Source organism: Acanthochromis polyacanthus, chromosome 7, assembly GCF_021347895.1.
Source record: "Acanthochromis polyacanthus isolate Apoly-LR-REF ecotype Palm Island chromosome 7, KAUST_Apoly_ChrSc, whole genome shotgun sequence".
Lineage (NCBI taxonomy): Eukaryota > Metazoa > Chordata > Actinopteri > Pomacentridae > Acanthochromis > Acanthochromis polyacanthus.
In genome coordinates, this window is record NC_067119.1 from 39619340 (window position 1) to 39634000 (window position 14661).

Sequence of the window (14661 nt, forward strand, 5' to 3'; positions counted from 1 at the left end):
ATGGTGGCACTAGATGGAAAGTTAAAGGACCACAAAAGCCAGTGGGAGTAATTCTTAAGGCACCAAGGATGTACTTTTTATGGCAACCCATCCTGTTTTAGAAGACTTGTCAATCAAAGCCACAGCTTACAACCTCATGATGGCTCTAAAGGAAATGATTGCTATGAGCAGAAGGATTTGTCCTTCAAGGACAGACTGACATCTCTACAGTCCTTTTCAGCATAGTTAGAAATAGAAATCCATAAGGTTTGAGGTGCAGTTCTCTGCGGTGGTGTGTTGTATTCTGTTCTGATAAATCTTACAGTCTTCAGGATGTATGGCAGACATTTGTGTATGTGACTCCCTTTTATCTGGCACCTGCAGCAACAAGCTAACCTCAATGACTTTCTTTTCTTATTTTTTGCATCCTGGTATAGAAGGAACCACGGATGCCATGCTGTAAGGGGATGGCTCTGTAGAAGGTGTGTGTGTCCAGCTGCTATATCCTCTACATGTGGTACCCAGAGAATAAAGCCTACTGATTTCAGTTATTTCATTCATTGTCTTTCAGTGAGGCTGTCATTTGAGGTTCTCCACAGTTTTTTTTAATGTACTGCCATTACATTTGGTACTTTCAAACATGGTGCTCAGAGAATAGTTCCTGCTGACTTCTGCAACCCCTTAACTTTTCATTTAGTCCCATCAGCAGGCCAAAACAGGTCACGGACTTCAGTTTATGGTCACACACTTGGAAAAATTGCATTGCAAAATAACACTGCATCAGAATTATCAGCAGCAGTGTTAGTTGGGGGGGTAGTTATAGCAGCAGTTGCTGTAGTGGTCGTTCTTGATCAGCACTGACGTCACAGTGTGTACGCAAGTGTGGAGCCTCAGTTTAAACAGAATCTATTGTGGAAATGTTGACTTTAGTTCCATAAAATAGGTCTGCTATGACAGTTTAAAGAGAGGTTGGTCCATCTTCCACACATTTCTTTTCAGCACATTGTGCCGATAGCAAAAAATAAAATCATTTGTTATGTTTTATATATATTTGTTAATGTGTTATTGTCCCCCGTTGTGCTGAATAGTAACCCTGACACATCCGCTTTCAGAGTGTGTGTGTTGGGCTGGTTGGGGGAGGTTTCCTTGCTGTGGTCAGAGACAGCCCTCTAAGGCCTCCGCTGATTTCCGACATATTTCCTGTTCCTCTATCAAGGCCATACTGAAAGTCACAGCTTTCTGTGAGGCTGGACAGCACCTGTACCATCCAGTCTGGGTTCCCAGCCAATTCAAACCGCTGTGGAGCATCACAGCCAACTCAGCCACTTTTATGAAACCCTCTCACTGCGATGTAGTGAAATCCTTCCAGCTGAGGCTCTATTTTCTGTCTCTTGAGGGTAAAGGTAAATGGTTGTATTTATATAGCACTTTTATCCAAAGCGCTTTACATGATAAGTCACATTCACCCATTCACACACTGATGGCGGAAGTTGCCATGCAAGGCACTAACCACGACCCACCAGGAGCAATTAGGGGTTAGGTGTCTTGCTCAGGGACACCTCGACATGAGCACGACAGGCCGAGGATCAAACCAGCAACCTTCCAGTTACAAGACGGCCACTCTATCCACTGATCCATGCCGTCCCCATGCCTTTTGAATTTAAAGGTATTCATTTAGAAATGAGCCATTATTAACATAAAAAGCACTCAGAGAGCGTAGTACTCCACCAAGGCTGCTCAGTCGTTCTATGATTTCCAATGGATGAAATCTTTAAAAAATGTATGCTCCATAGCGGTGGATTTGTAGTAGGATCACAATCATGTGATCGTCGGAAGGCAGCTGATGTAGTGTTCACTTGTTGTCATGGTTACAGTGACGCCGTGCTGCTATCTCGTAATGACACAGAAATCTTTAACAAATCTGTGGCTCCAGACTATAAGCTGCATCACTGCTAGAATCTGATCACCTGGTCCCTGTGCTTTGTGACCTTCATCCAAATCTGTTGATCTGTTTTTGAGGAATGTTGCTAACAGACAGACAGACAGACCAACAAACCAATGTCGATTGTCCCATAACTCCGCCGCATTCCTTGGCAGAGTAATAAAGATGTGATCTCTCCTTCGGCACTAGTGTGCCAGTTAGATGAGTTAGGGTTAGGGATAGGATCACTCTGAGATTATGTCAGTATTAGTAGCAGTATACTTTATAGTAATGTTTCTTTCTGTTCTTAAATCTGTAATATTACAATGCTTATAAAAAAGTATTCAGTCTCCTTTTGCTGCTTATATATATGAAATCATGGTCGATATAATTTGTTTTTTCTGAAAACAGTTTGCAAAAGAAAAGAATTCTTTACCGTCAACGTGAAAACAGATTTTTACAAAATCATGTCAAAAATATATAAAATAAAGCAAGTGATTGTTGTAATATTCACCGTCTTCAGGTCAGTATTTGGTAGAAGCACGTCTGGCTGTAGTCACAGCACTGAGTCTGTGTGAATTTGTCTCAATCAGCCTGAACATCTGGAGTCTGCAGTTCTTATTCTTCTTTGCAAAACAGTTGAAGCTCTGTCAGGTTGCTCAGGGATCAGGAGTGAACAGCTCTTTTCAAGTCCAGCCACAAATTCTCGATTGGATTGAGATCTGGGCTTTAACTTGGTCCCTCCGGAACATTCACTTTGCAGTCTTTGAACCTTTTCTGTGGAGCTTTTGCTGTGTGCTTGGGGTCATTGTGTGGCTGGAAAATACATTTTCTCCCATGTTGTAGTTCTCTTGCAGACTGAGGTAGATTATCTTCCAGGATTTGGCGATATTTGTCAGCATTCATGTTCCCCTCCTCCTTTACAAGCCTTCCAGGGCCTGGGGCTGAGAGGCTTCCCCACAGCATAATGCTGCCACTGCCATGCTTCACAGTGCAGATGGTGTGTTTGTTGTGCTGTGCTAAACACAGCATCTAGTCTGAAGGCCAAAAACTCCATTTGTTATCACATCAGACCAAAGAACATTCTTCCAGTGGACCTTGGAGTTTCCCACATGCCTTTGGGTGAATTCCAGATGGGATTTCATATGAGCTTTTTTCAACAGTGGCTTCTTCTTTGCCACTCTTCCGTACAGCTCTGACTGGAGAAGAACCCAGGTAACAGCTGTTCTTTGTACCGTCTCTCAGATGTGAGCCACTGAAGCTTTAACTCCTTCAGAGTGGTTGCAGGTGTCTTGGTGGCCTTCCTCACCAGCCTTCTTCTTGCCTGGTCATTGAGTTTGTGAGGATGGCCACCTCTAGGCAGATTTAAATAAGCACCATACTCCTTCCATTTCCTAATGATGGATGGAACTGAACTCCGTGGGATGTCCAGTGAGTGGGAAATATTTTTGTAGCTATCTCCTGACTTTTCCTTTTCAGTTGTCTTTTCTTTGAGGTGCTTAGAGCGTTCTTTGGTCTTCATGCTGCTGTTGTAGCAGGAATACTGATGAACCAGAGACTGGACCTTCCAGATACAGGTGTTTTTATACTACAGTCACTGACACACATCAGCTGCACTCAGGTGATCTGTTTCACTGACCTCTGCTGAATTAGGTCACTCACTTTAAAGGGGGTGAATATTTACACAATCATTTACTTTAACTGATTTAGTTTGAACTAATTGACATAATGTTGTAAAGATACGTTTTCCCTTTGATATTAAAGAGCTAGTCCAAAAAGCCAAATTATATGGACTATGATTTCATGTATACAAGCAACAAAAAGGTGAAACATCCAAGGGGGGTAACTGCTTTTTAAATAGGCATTATAAATGATCAGAACATGAAGGAGCTGGTCATATAAAGTCATGTCTATGGTGGTCTCAGACAGTGTATTCTCAGTTAACTTGACTAAAGAATGATGCTATTTAGCACAGAGCTCAGAAACATAAAGGGCTGCTGGTCCAGTAAAGATCTTTTACTCATTCTGTATGTACACTGTAGTGGTTTTTGTTGTTACCCCAATGTGGTACTACAGCTGCTGAATTCTATCTAATCCAAATAATGTCCAAATGGAACTGATGTAAGCTGCAGAATTTGGTTTTAGTTGAACTCAGCAGCATTATCTTTAACTCTCGTCTGTTTGGGAGTACGTAGCAGAATTGAAGTGAAGAGATTGGATGCTTTGTTATGAAATGTACTTTGGGAGTTAATTTCATCCCAGACAAATCCTGCCCACTAAGCTTTTAACTTAAAATGTAAGTTGTCTCTAATTTGTACAAAAACCAAAGTGTAAAAGAAAAAGTCTGTTTTCAAGGAGAGTAAGTTCCACACTGCATGGCACCATACTACTGGTGCTGGTAGCTGAGTTTACACTGCTATCATATTCCACTAAATGCTGATATTTAACACTAACAAAGAAAAGCAGAACTTCTTTGAAGGCTGGAGGAGATGGAGGGAGTGTGAGTCAGCACACCTTCACCCAAGTGATGAGAGTTCAAGTCCCATTTCTTCCACTATTTAACTATTTTTAACCTGAATGTGTCCAGAAGGGTTTAACATTTATTAAAGCCTATCCTAGCGCAGGCCTTCTTTACATGGTTACATATGTTTATATACAAACATACAGAAAAGTGAACCCGCCAGTTCTCCAGCCTGCATTTCTTTAATGGTTCTTAGTAACCCCCTCCTCCTCTGGTAGCAGATTGGTCACTGCTCCCAGAGTCTGAAGGAAACATGGTGGAAGCATTTTATTCCTATGTTCTTTTAGATTATTTCCAGAAAACACAGTAAGTCCAGGTTTCATGTTCTCAAATATACACTACACATACACTACACTCAACATAAACCTTTAATAAATGATAACACCTTAGAACGTCCCTTTACCAGTAGACACATAAAGACACATGTGGTCAGCAGGAGATGAGAAACTGTCCCGTCTGCTTCTGCTACTCCAAGCACCATGAATTTCAGCTGAAATGCCAAGATGACTCTTAAACAAATGAGCACTCAAGTGTTGCCATGGGACACCGGTTTTTATGTACAACAATTCTGTTAGGGGGATCACTTCCCTGAATTTACACCAAACTGACTGCCTGAGCAGACAAACATCGTCATCAGGAGTCGCACTGAACGGTCAGAGTCAAATGGCAACCAGAGGCGCCATCAGTGACAGCAGCAGATGGTAAGGTGGTCTCCATGGTGAGATGGTGCGCCATGTGTTCTCTCTGGTTACTGCCTGTTGGTGGAAAGTAAAAGAATTCAGTTTCATCCATAAAAGATGCAGAGAGGGAAAGTAATATTTGATCATTGGTCTGTTGAACATATGACATTGAGGCCTTCCTGGGATCTTCCGACATGGAGTCTCCATGTTCTCCTGTACATGCATGGATTTTCTCTGGGCTCTCCAGCTTCCTCCCATAATCCAAAAATATGCTGAGGTTAATTGGTGATTCTAAATTGTCTGTAGGTGTGAATGTGAGTGTAATTGTTTGTCTCTATGTGTAGCCCTGTGACAGACTGTTACCTGTCCAGGTGAACCCTGCCTTCACCCTTAATCAGCTGGAAAAGACTGCACCCCCCATGACCTTAATGAGGTTTAAACGGTGTGCAAATAATGGATGGATGGAGGATCTGGATCATTTAAGTGAAATTAAGGCTTCAGTGGAATAACATACTGAAATTCAAACCTGATTTTAGATCAGCTCATTTTAATTTACTCCTTGTTGCAAAAACCTGGCCTTTCAATTTCATAAAGATTTAAAGATATTTCATCTTAATTCATTTTGTTAAAGTTCTAGACAATAATAATCAGGTGCATGATCCTCAACATATGACTGACACATGCTACAGCTGCTCTATAAAGTCACCAAAGGGCAATATCTACTAACCGCAGAGAGAAGATTTATTCAGATTCAACTGTTACAGACAGAGGTGTTGAGGCTGAAAATATATTAATACAATAATAAAAAAAACATTTCTGTACACTCTTGTAGTATGGGAACAATAATGTTGTTTGAATATAGAAATGTGACTGATATGGATCTTTAACATCAGTTTAAGACATTTATAGATAGATCTACTGCCTCTTGAGTTGTTTTCTAGCTTCCAGGTTTGCCTCTACATTGTGGACTTTACGCATGTCCAAAGAAGCACATTCATAGGCTCTAGGAAAGCTTTACAATTATGAAAGGATTCAAAATTATCACCAATGGAGTAAAATCTATTCCTCTTTGCAGTTAGACCTGTTAAAGTCAACGGGTTTCTGAGGGTATTTCTTCTAATCTTGGTCCGTGAGGACACAACTTTTTGGGTCAAATGGGATTTCTTATGGTGATAAAAAGACCACCAGGAAGAAATAGCAACAAGGCTGAAAAAAACCCTTGGAATGAGAGTTTTCCTCTAGCGCCCCCCTCAGTCCAGGCCATGGACAGTACCCATCAAGCAGTTAACATCCTGCTTTTTGTACCACACTAAATATCTCTGGTCCAGTTGGTGCTGGTCAAGACTGGAGAGCTGGCTGAGATGAAGCTCACACCGGTAGCTGTGGCTGAAGCAGTCAGGAGGTCACAGTGTTCCTCCCTTCTGTCAGAAGGACGCGGGGGCCAGGGAGGCTGGGGTGAGGAATTTGGTAGTTCTCCGTAATGTTTGTGCTCCAGAGCCGGCCGGAGCATTGTGTTCGGACACGAAGCAGCATGAGTACAGAGCTGAAGCCTGAACGTGTGCTGAGAGTGAGACACTTCAGGTTCAGGGTTCCACTGCTGTAACAAAACCAAAGAAGGTGTATATACAGCATGGGTCATGTGAAACAGAACAAAGCATTTTCTTTTTAGCAGATGACAAAAAACAACTACCATTATTTGGGCCACAAGCAAGAGCAGCAGCTAATATCACAGTTTTACATAGATTCTATAGTTTAATAGATTAGCTGGACTTCATACATTCAGGCATTGTAAACGGCACAGCAGTCTAGAGTTATATCTAAGCCAAAGGCCAATTCATGCTTTCTGAGGGTCTGTGTGCTGCAAATTTTTGTGTGCGTTACAAAGTAAGTGAGCACACTGCAGACAAATGGTGGTTAAAACAAATGCTTGTTATGGGGAAAGGCTGGACATGGAGGTTTTCAGTCCTCCACACCTTCATAGTTCATCACTAATTAAAGCAGCAGAGATGTAAGCCTGTCAATAACTGAGATTATATTCATTGAATCATACACTTTAGTTGTCTTTGCAATAAATAAAACAAACTGAAAACAAATCCTGCAAGTTTGGAGTACTGTTGCTCACTTAGATGTAACCAGATGGCAGACAGATCAGTGGCCTAATTTCAGACTAACAGAGCAGGCTCACATCACAGGATCAGAACCTACACAGGTTTCAGGTTAAATACCTATGGTTCAAGATTCCTTATGGCCACACTCCCTTAGTCAACATTACTGTCACATATTTCAAATAACATCATTTAGAATATCAATCAAAGCCATGAATGAGCCTTAAGGCAGGAAGGGATCATTTTAATGGGAAAAAAATGACAGTGGGAGGAACACTACAGCACTAATAAAAAACTGAAAATCAGTGCTTGATGATTCCTGGTGAGCTCATTCTGGAGGAGAGTGTATGGTGGTATCAGTAACCTTGGCTTGGAAATGTCTGAAGCATCTTGTGAGTTGTCCACAACGTTAATAAAGACACTAATTCATTCTCTATCTTCTCTATATTTATGTCTATGCGTGCAGACAGCTGACCAAGCCATGGGTCCAGGAACATTTGTAGGACAACTGCAAAGCCTCTTAAAGCATCTAATTCAAACATTAGCCTACATTTCACAGACATCCAAGGCTGGTAAGTTTTTATTTGATGTACAGAAGATGACAGACAAAAACGTCCAGTGAACACATGCAACATGTCTTAAATATACAGCATTATGTCATCCCTAAAAACAAAGCGCTGTGTGCACACCGAGAAGGAAAAAATGCAATAAAATCACACCCCGAAAAATGAGGAGATCCTTCAATTTACCACTCCACAACTGAGAGTGAAGTCTATATACACCAGATGCTTATATCTATATACCATAGTAGCAGAACAAGCACAGTTTCTCTAAACCTTCCTATGTGAAAGTTTCTCATTCTTCAGAGCAATAGACCTCTATCTATACACACACACACACACACACACACACACACACACACACACACACACACACACACACACACACACACACACACACACACACACACACACACACACACACAGTAAGTAATCAATTTCACAATCAGTACATGTATAGAAAAGGACAGGCCGGGAGCACACAGCCTGTACAGATACTAAAGAATACATCTTATGTCATCTAAATATTCTTCAATTTTTGTAAATGCATCAAAAGAAAAGATGCTGTTTGCTGTTTGACAAATTGTTTTGTCACTCTTTGGATCAAAGTTACAAATAAATAACAGAAGTTTCATTAAAAGCTCTCTGCCAGCAGGAACACTGCAGCATGCTGTCCTCAGTGCTGGCCTGGTGTCACTTTAGTGTGGACAAACTGACATCATCATGGCAGGAAGCTTAAAGTGCAAGCGAGTGTTTCCACCCAGCTGACAGACAGGGAGGCAGTGGGCTCAGGGATGGGAGAGGCTGCAGAATCTCCACCCAGTGTGGCAGGCCAGGTCTGGGTCTGATGTGTCAGTCCCTGAAGGTGTGGATGTCGTTGTAGAGGTTGGCTGAAGGGCTGGAGGACCCGCTGTCTGTACGGCAGCCTGCAGTGCAGCTGCAGCGCTGGATCCACATGACGTTGTAGAAGGTGTCGCTGTCAGGGCAGTGGAAGCGGAGGCGTACGGTGCGGGACAGAGAAGGGAAGCAGCAGCGACCATCAGTACAAGATCCACAGGTACGAGGACGATAGCACTGAGCTGTGGAGCATCCAGCAAAGGTGATCCTGACAGGCTGCTGTGGGCGGACTGTTCGCTGACACTTCCTCCCCTTCCAGATGATAAGACAATTAATGAGCACGCTCACAACAGTCAAGATGTATAATCTTAGAATAATGTCTGGTTTATGGTTTTTGGGTTTAGTTTTATTATGGATTAGGTTTATTTCAAGATAAACCAACTTCTATCAAGACAGTGTAATCATACTGTACTACTACTGAGAATTTTTAATAAAATTAGTCATGTTTTTCTTGTTTTAAAACCTTGATTTGCCGCAAATAAGAAAATAAAAAGTTTTTTAAAAATAATAATTTGTTTATATTTAGTATTTTTCACTTATTATTGCGCAATATCAAGTTTGATTTTAAGTATTTTGACCTGAAAATCAGCATTCTCGGCTTCTTTTAATCCTTGGATACTCACCTGGGACAACTTATTTCTACATTTAAAAATCTTATTTCAAGATTGTTTTTTTCAAGTAAAATTAACTCGCTGCATGGACAGATAATTTCACTAGTTTTAAGTGATTTTCTTCTCAAATTTAGAGTTTACATCCTTTATTTGGGCTACGCTTTTCTTCACACCGTGTGACTATGCAGCACCACTGCCATTTTTTATGTTTATCTTCCACAAATCTTTCACTTTCTGATGGAGACATTTCCTACCTTGCTAGTTACAGGAAGCTGCAGCTCACAGTGGCCAATCAGGCACAGTCTAGTTTCTGTGACCAGCCGGCAGTCTGGGTTGTTGTTGGTCACACGACTTGAAACTCCCATCCCACATGTGGCAGAGCACTGGCTCCACTCAGTTGTTTGTTGGAAACAGTGAGGCTCGAGTAAAACATCAAACACGGGGAAGGACGGCGTCTCTACGACAGAAACAAAGACAGACAACATGAAACAATCACACTATGAATCCCAGCAGACTATCAGACATCCTGTGACTTTTGGGTTTTAAATGTCACAGAAGTCAATTTGGTCAAACCATTTTCAAGTCCTGGTTGTGTGATATTATTATTTGCTCTGGTGTTGTCAGGGTAGCCGGAGCTCTCATCTGCAGGTTGTTACAACATTTCCTGAGTGCATTTGTTGTTTTTGTACTCACTGGGAACTCTCCTGTGGTGTCGTCCTCAGAATACAATAAATTTTCTGACAAGGTGATGGAAAAACATTGCCGTGACATTTTTTCAGTGGGAAGATTTTTTACATTTCTGCTGTCTGAGGATTAAAGATATTTTGTCAAATGTTGATCAAAGTAGTTACATATCTAGTTTTATGGTTTAAACGTACACTAATGTAGACAGTTTCATGTTTTCTATGAAAACTCCCACTTTTATCCATGTGCTAACATAACTGCACAAGGGTTTTCTAATCATCAATGAGCCTTTCAACACCATTAGCTAACACAATGTAGCATTAGAACACAGGAGTGATGGTTGCTGGAAATGTTCCTCTGTACCTCTACAGTATGGAGACATTCCATTAAAAATCAGCCGTTTCCAGCTAGAATAGTCATTTACCACATTAACTATGTCTACACTGGATTTATCACGCATTTAATGTTATCTTCAACGAAAAAAAAAAGCTTTTCTTTCAAAAACAACAACATTTCTAAGTGACCCCTGTACTGAGAGCATGTGGAATGTGGATAGGAACTAATGCGATGTGACAGATCCAGGGGGACACGTTAAGAGGACGGAATCTAGTGTGAGGTAATGAATGGACTTAGTGATCGGTGTCAATAAAAAGTTCTTGGTTCTGATAGTTACCATTGCCTCCCGACTTACTGGTCCAACTGTGTGAGGTCACACATAACAGTACAACCCCAAACTTTCTAACAGTAGTGAATATTTTAAAAAAAAACCACTGAATATCATTCATAAGTGAAATGAAATGTTGTGCACGCATGATGGGGAACAGTGATCACTGAATTACACCCAAGTCCCATGTTGGTGCAGCCATAATCTAAATGTCTGTGATTTCAAAGCAACGTTGGCTCCTCTGCTACACATCAACATGAAAAACCATATTTGATGTTGGCGGTGAGCACCAGGACAGGCTGAGATGTTTACCTCTGAATGTGGCCTCTCCGATGGCAGCTGGGTGTCGAGGTTGTTGCTGCGTCTTCAGCAGGGCACTGATGTGGTTGGGATGAGGTCGGCTGTCTGGTAGGGACGTGTGCATCGACTCCTCGGCCTCCTCACTGATGTGGTTGTCGTCGTCACACACCCACACCTCGCAGCAGGCACCTTCAGGCAAGGCTAGCCGGGGCCGTGAGCAGCGCCAGTTGGGCAGGGGCACTTGGTGAGGGCAGAGGGGCATGCAGCCCACCACGCCGTTCATGCAGGTGCACTGGTGTTGGCAGATTGGCTGGAAGTCCTCTCCGTGCTGGTACACCCGTCCATTGAAGGCACAGGGCAAACCGTGGGCCTCAGCTAGCCACAAAAACACACAAAACAGGAAACAGAGATGTGAGCAGAGACCTCTGAACTTCATGGAAAGATTTACACTGTCGCTCAAAAGTTTGGGGTCACTTAGAAATGTCCCCAAATGGCTGATTTAGAAATGGCTGATTTTTAATGGAATATCTCCATAGGGGTACAGAGGAACATTTCCAGCAACCATCACTCCTGTGTTCTAATGCTACATTGTGTTAGCTAATGGTGTTGAAAGGCTCATTGATGATTAGAAAACCCTTGTGCAGTTATGTTAGCACATGGATAAAAGTGGGAGTTTTCATCTAAAGCATGAAATTGTCTGGGTGACCCCAAACCTTTGAAGGGTTATGTGGTTATAGTTGATAATTATTAGATTATAACTTGTATAAAACATTTTTGAGGTCGTTCTATTATTCTGACATCTTCCAGAATTAAGATTCACGGTGCTATTTTTCTATCTTTTAACTTGTACATCCAATTTGAAAAACATAATTTTGCTTTCTCCAAAATGATGCTGAAGACATCAGCAGTGTTATTCTGTCATGCTTGAAAGAGGTCTTCCAGTGCCACAGAAGGTCCTACATAACTGTTTCAACACAGTTCCAGGTAGCTGGAGCCCTCATTTAATGTGCAGCTAAATCTTTTTTCATGACGCTGATTTAACTCATGAACATTTTTCTCTTGTTGTAAGAGGTGAGTGAAAGTCCTGTTGCTTGATGACCTTTAAAATAAAATCATGTCCAACGTTCAACAACTTCATTTGTCACATGTAGTGTCCAGTAAAATGTGTTTCTCTCCTTCCAGCTGCACTAACAACTAAATAAAAGTAACATACAAATAACTATACACAACACTAGAAATCTTTAAAAAGGTTTTGAAAAGAGGAATAAGTGCAATCAAATATACACATCTAAACATGTGCAAGCAATAAAGAAAATCAGATGAGTCAGAACGTCCATCCATACATTTTCTATACACTGATTAATCCTCATTAAGGTCATGGGGGCTGGAGTCTATCCCAGCTGTCTGGGTGAAGGCAGGGGACACCTGGACAGGTAACAGTCTATGACAGGACTTCACATACAGATAAACACCAACGGACAATTTAGAATCACCAATTAACCTCAGTGTGTTTTTGAACCGTAGGAGGAGAAAACTCACGTATGCACACAGAGAACATACAAACTCCATGCAGAAAGATCCCAGGAAGGCAGGGACGTGAACCAGGGATCTTCTATCTGCAGGTCGGTCAGAACAGTTATTGTGAAAGAGGGAAGAAAAAACCTTAAGAGCAACACTCCACCCCTCAATAGTGCTGGTGTTCAGTAGTGGTCTGTTTGACATTTTAAGCAATTTTGAGAGCCTTAATCATGCAGGAATTATCACAGGAAGAGATTTATATATTTTTTAAATCAATTTTAAATGTTTCTCTATGGGATTCTTGGGTTGGGAATTAGATCGATTAGATTGTCTAGCTGCTTTTTGCTGCTTTTCACTGTTTATTTTTTCTTTAAATACAAAATTTACCTTCCAGAGGAGCAATGGAAAACATACAACCAACAAATGCTTTTTTGTCTTTGTTTTTTCACATTGAATAATGCGACTCCTCACCTCGACACAGTCCTCTCTCAGGGTCTCCTCCGGCCCCCAGGTGGCAGTGCAGCCCCTTAATGTGATCGCAGGGTTCAGTAGGGCTGCAGTCTTCATTGAACTGCCGAGCACAAACTTTACAGCAGCCACAGTGGTCAGTTACCCAGCTGACGCCTGGCAGACACAGCGGGGGTGAGGGGGAGCAGGAGCACTCAGCCGGACACTCACCTTTTACCTGAGGGACAGGGTCACAGCCAGGTTCAGGAGGGGTTTAAAACTCTTCTGAAATCTTTCTTTAAAAACTGTTTTTTTTTCAGCATTAGCTAAAGACAAAAGAATACGAAATTGTATAGAAAAAATACAGAAAAGGATTGAACAAGTGGTCACAAGGCACGGTCACTCACTATGACTTCAACGCTGCACAGCACAACCAGGGTGGAAACGATCTGCTGCAAAGTCACAGGGCTGAGCATACTGATCACTGCAGAACAACAAAACCGGATAAAATCTTCCCAAAGGAACAAAGAAGTGCAAGAAGTAAGAAGCAGTTCGGGTCCAGAGTGCCAAGAAGAAGGAAGTCTTGTCTGTCAGCTACAGGATGGAAGGGTATCCATAGGTCATGGTCCGAGCACTGAGAGGCCGTCTGTCCAGGTTTGCTCTCCTACAGTGTCTTGGTATGAGCACAGCTCAGCTCTACTTCATAGAGAGGTTTCCCTGTGCATTTATAGACACACCACCCCCTCCTCCTCCCTCATGACATCATGGACTCTCCTCTCAAGATGGCCAAAGACTGAAGAGCGTCCAGGAGGGAGAAAGTGGTGGGTTCCTTGATGTGAAACACTGTCAGAGATGTGTTGGAGTCACGGTGGAATTATGGGAGCAAGAACATCCCCGGTTCAAATCCCAGCCTGGGCCTGGGATCTTTCTGCATGGAGTTTGCATTTTCTCCGGGTACTCTGGCTTCCTCCCACAGTCCAAAAATATGCTGAGGTTAATTGACAACTCTAAATTGCCCGTAGGTGTAAGTGTGTGTGTGATTGTTTGTCTGTATATGTAGCCCTGTGACAGACTGGTGACCTGTCCAAGGTGTCCCCTGCCTTCGCCCGAGTCAGCTGGGATAGACTCCAGCACCCCCCGCGACCCTAGTGAGGATAAAGCGGTGTATAGAGGATGGATGGATGGTTTGTAGAGGCTCCGACATCCTGCTGTGTTTCTAAAAAAATCTAGGTAAGGGCTTCACATAGGCTAGGTCATATTATAAAGATATGCAAGAAAAGAAACCAAACAGTGGTAGGACAGGTGTAATGGAAAACCTGAGTAGGAAATGCTGGCCCATCACGGCAGAGTCTTTGACAGGGAGAGTGGCGATATGGAGAAAATCCCTGTAAACAGCTTTCGGCTCTGTGCTCAGGACATCCTGTGTTCCTCTGTCTCTTTCCTAATGGGCTGCGTTCCAGGAAACACAGACCTGTCCTTAAGTTCCCATGATTGGTAGGAAAACTCTGCATTCCCATTGTCATCCCACGGGCACCAGTTGCAGAGCAGGAAAGTCCTCACATTAAGTGTTGGCTGTCATGAAACATAGGAAACACAATTTGGTGCATTTGATAAGACTGCTGAAGGCTCTTAGAAATACTGTGGGTACAGCCTGCTCACCACGGAGCTCACGCATGCAGCATAATCTACATCTCTTAATAAAGTTACAGGGAAACAAATATTTCATAGGACTGAAATTTCAAAATATTGTGTTGACTAAAATTGGCCACTGGAC

The 14661-nt window shown here is 42.2% G+C and overlaps 1 protein-coding gene across 2 annotated transcripts; it reads right to left on the bottom strand.

The window, feature by feature from the left end:
* Window positions 1-7768: 7768 nt before the first annotated feature.
* On the bottom strand, window positions 7769-13682 carry ccn1l2 (cellular communication network factor 1, like 2). 2 transcript variants are annotated; one of them, XM_051950554.1, is made up of 5 exons: window positions 13295-13682; window positions 12912-13125; window positions 10935-11297; window positions 9529-9731; window positions 7769-8906 (listed from the first exon to the last, which is right to left on the bottom strand). In XM_051950554.1, the coding sequence occupies exons 1-5, from the start codon at window positions 13361-13363 to the stop codon at window positions 8619-8621; spliced, it is 1137 nt and encodes a 378-aa protein (XP_051806514.1). In that variant the 5' UTR covers window positions 13364-13682; the 3' UTR covers window positions 7769-8618. The 2 variants fall into 2 exon arrangements, with proteins under 2 accessions (XP_051806514.1, XP_022065535.2); XM_022209843.2 differs by having other exon boundaries at window positions 7769-8915; window positions 13295-13679.
* Window positions 13683-14661: the final 979 nt, after the last annotated feature.

Bases quoted from the DNA above. Each gene is read 5' to 3' on its own strand.
- ccn1l2 (XM_022209843.2), bottom strand. From the start codon at position 13,363: ATGCTCAGCCCTGTGACTTTGCAGCAGATCGTTTCCACCCTGGTTGTG. The intron at 13,126-13,294 runs GTGAGTGACCGT...CCTGTCCCTCAG, and splicing joins TGTGCAGCGTTGAAGTCATA to GTAAAAGGTGAGTGTCCGGC. The intron at 9,732-10,934 runs GTAAACATCTCA...TTTCTGTCGTAG, and splicing joins CGGAGAGGCCACATTCAGAG to AGACGCCGTCCTTCCCCGTG.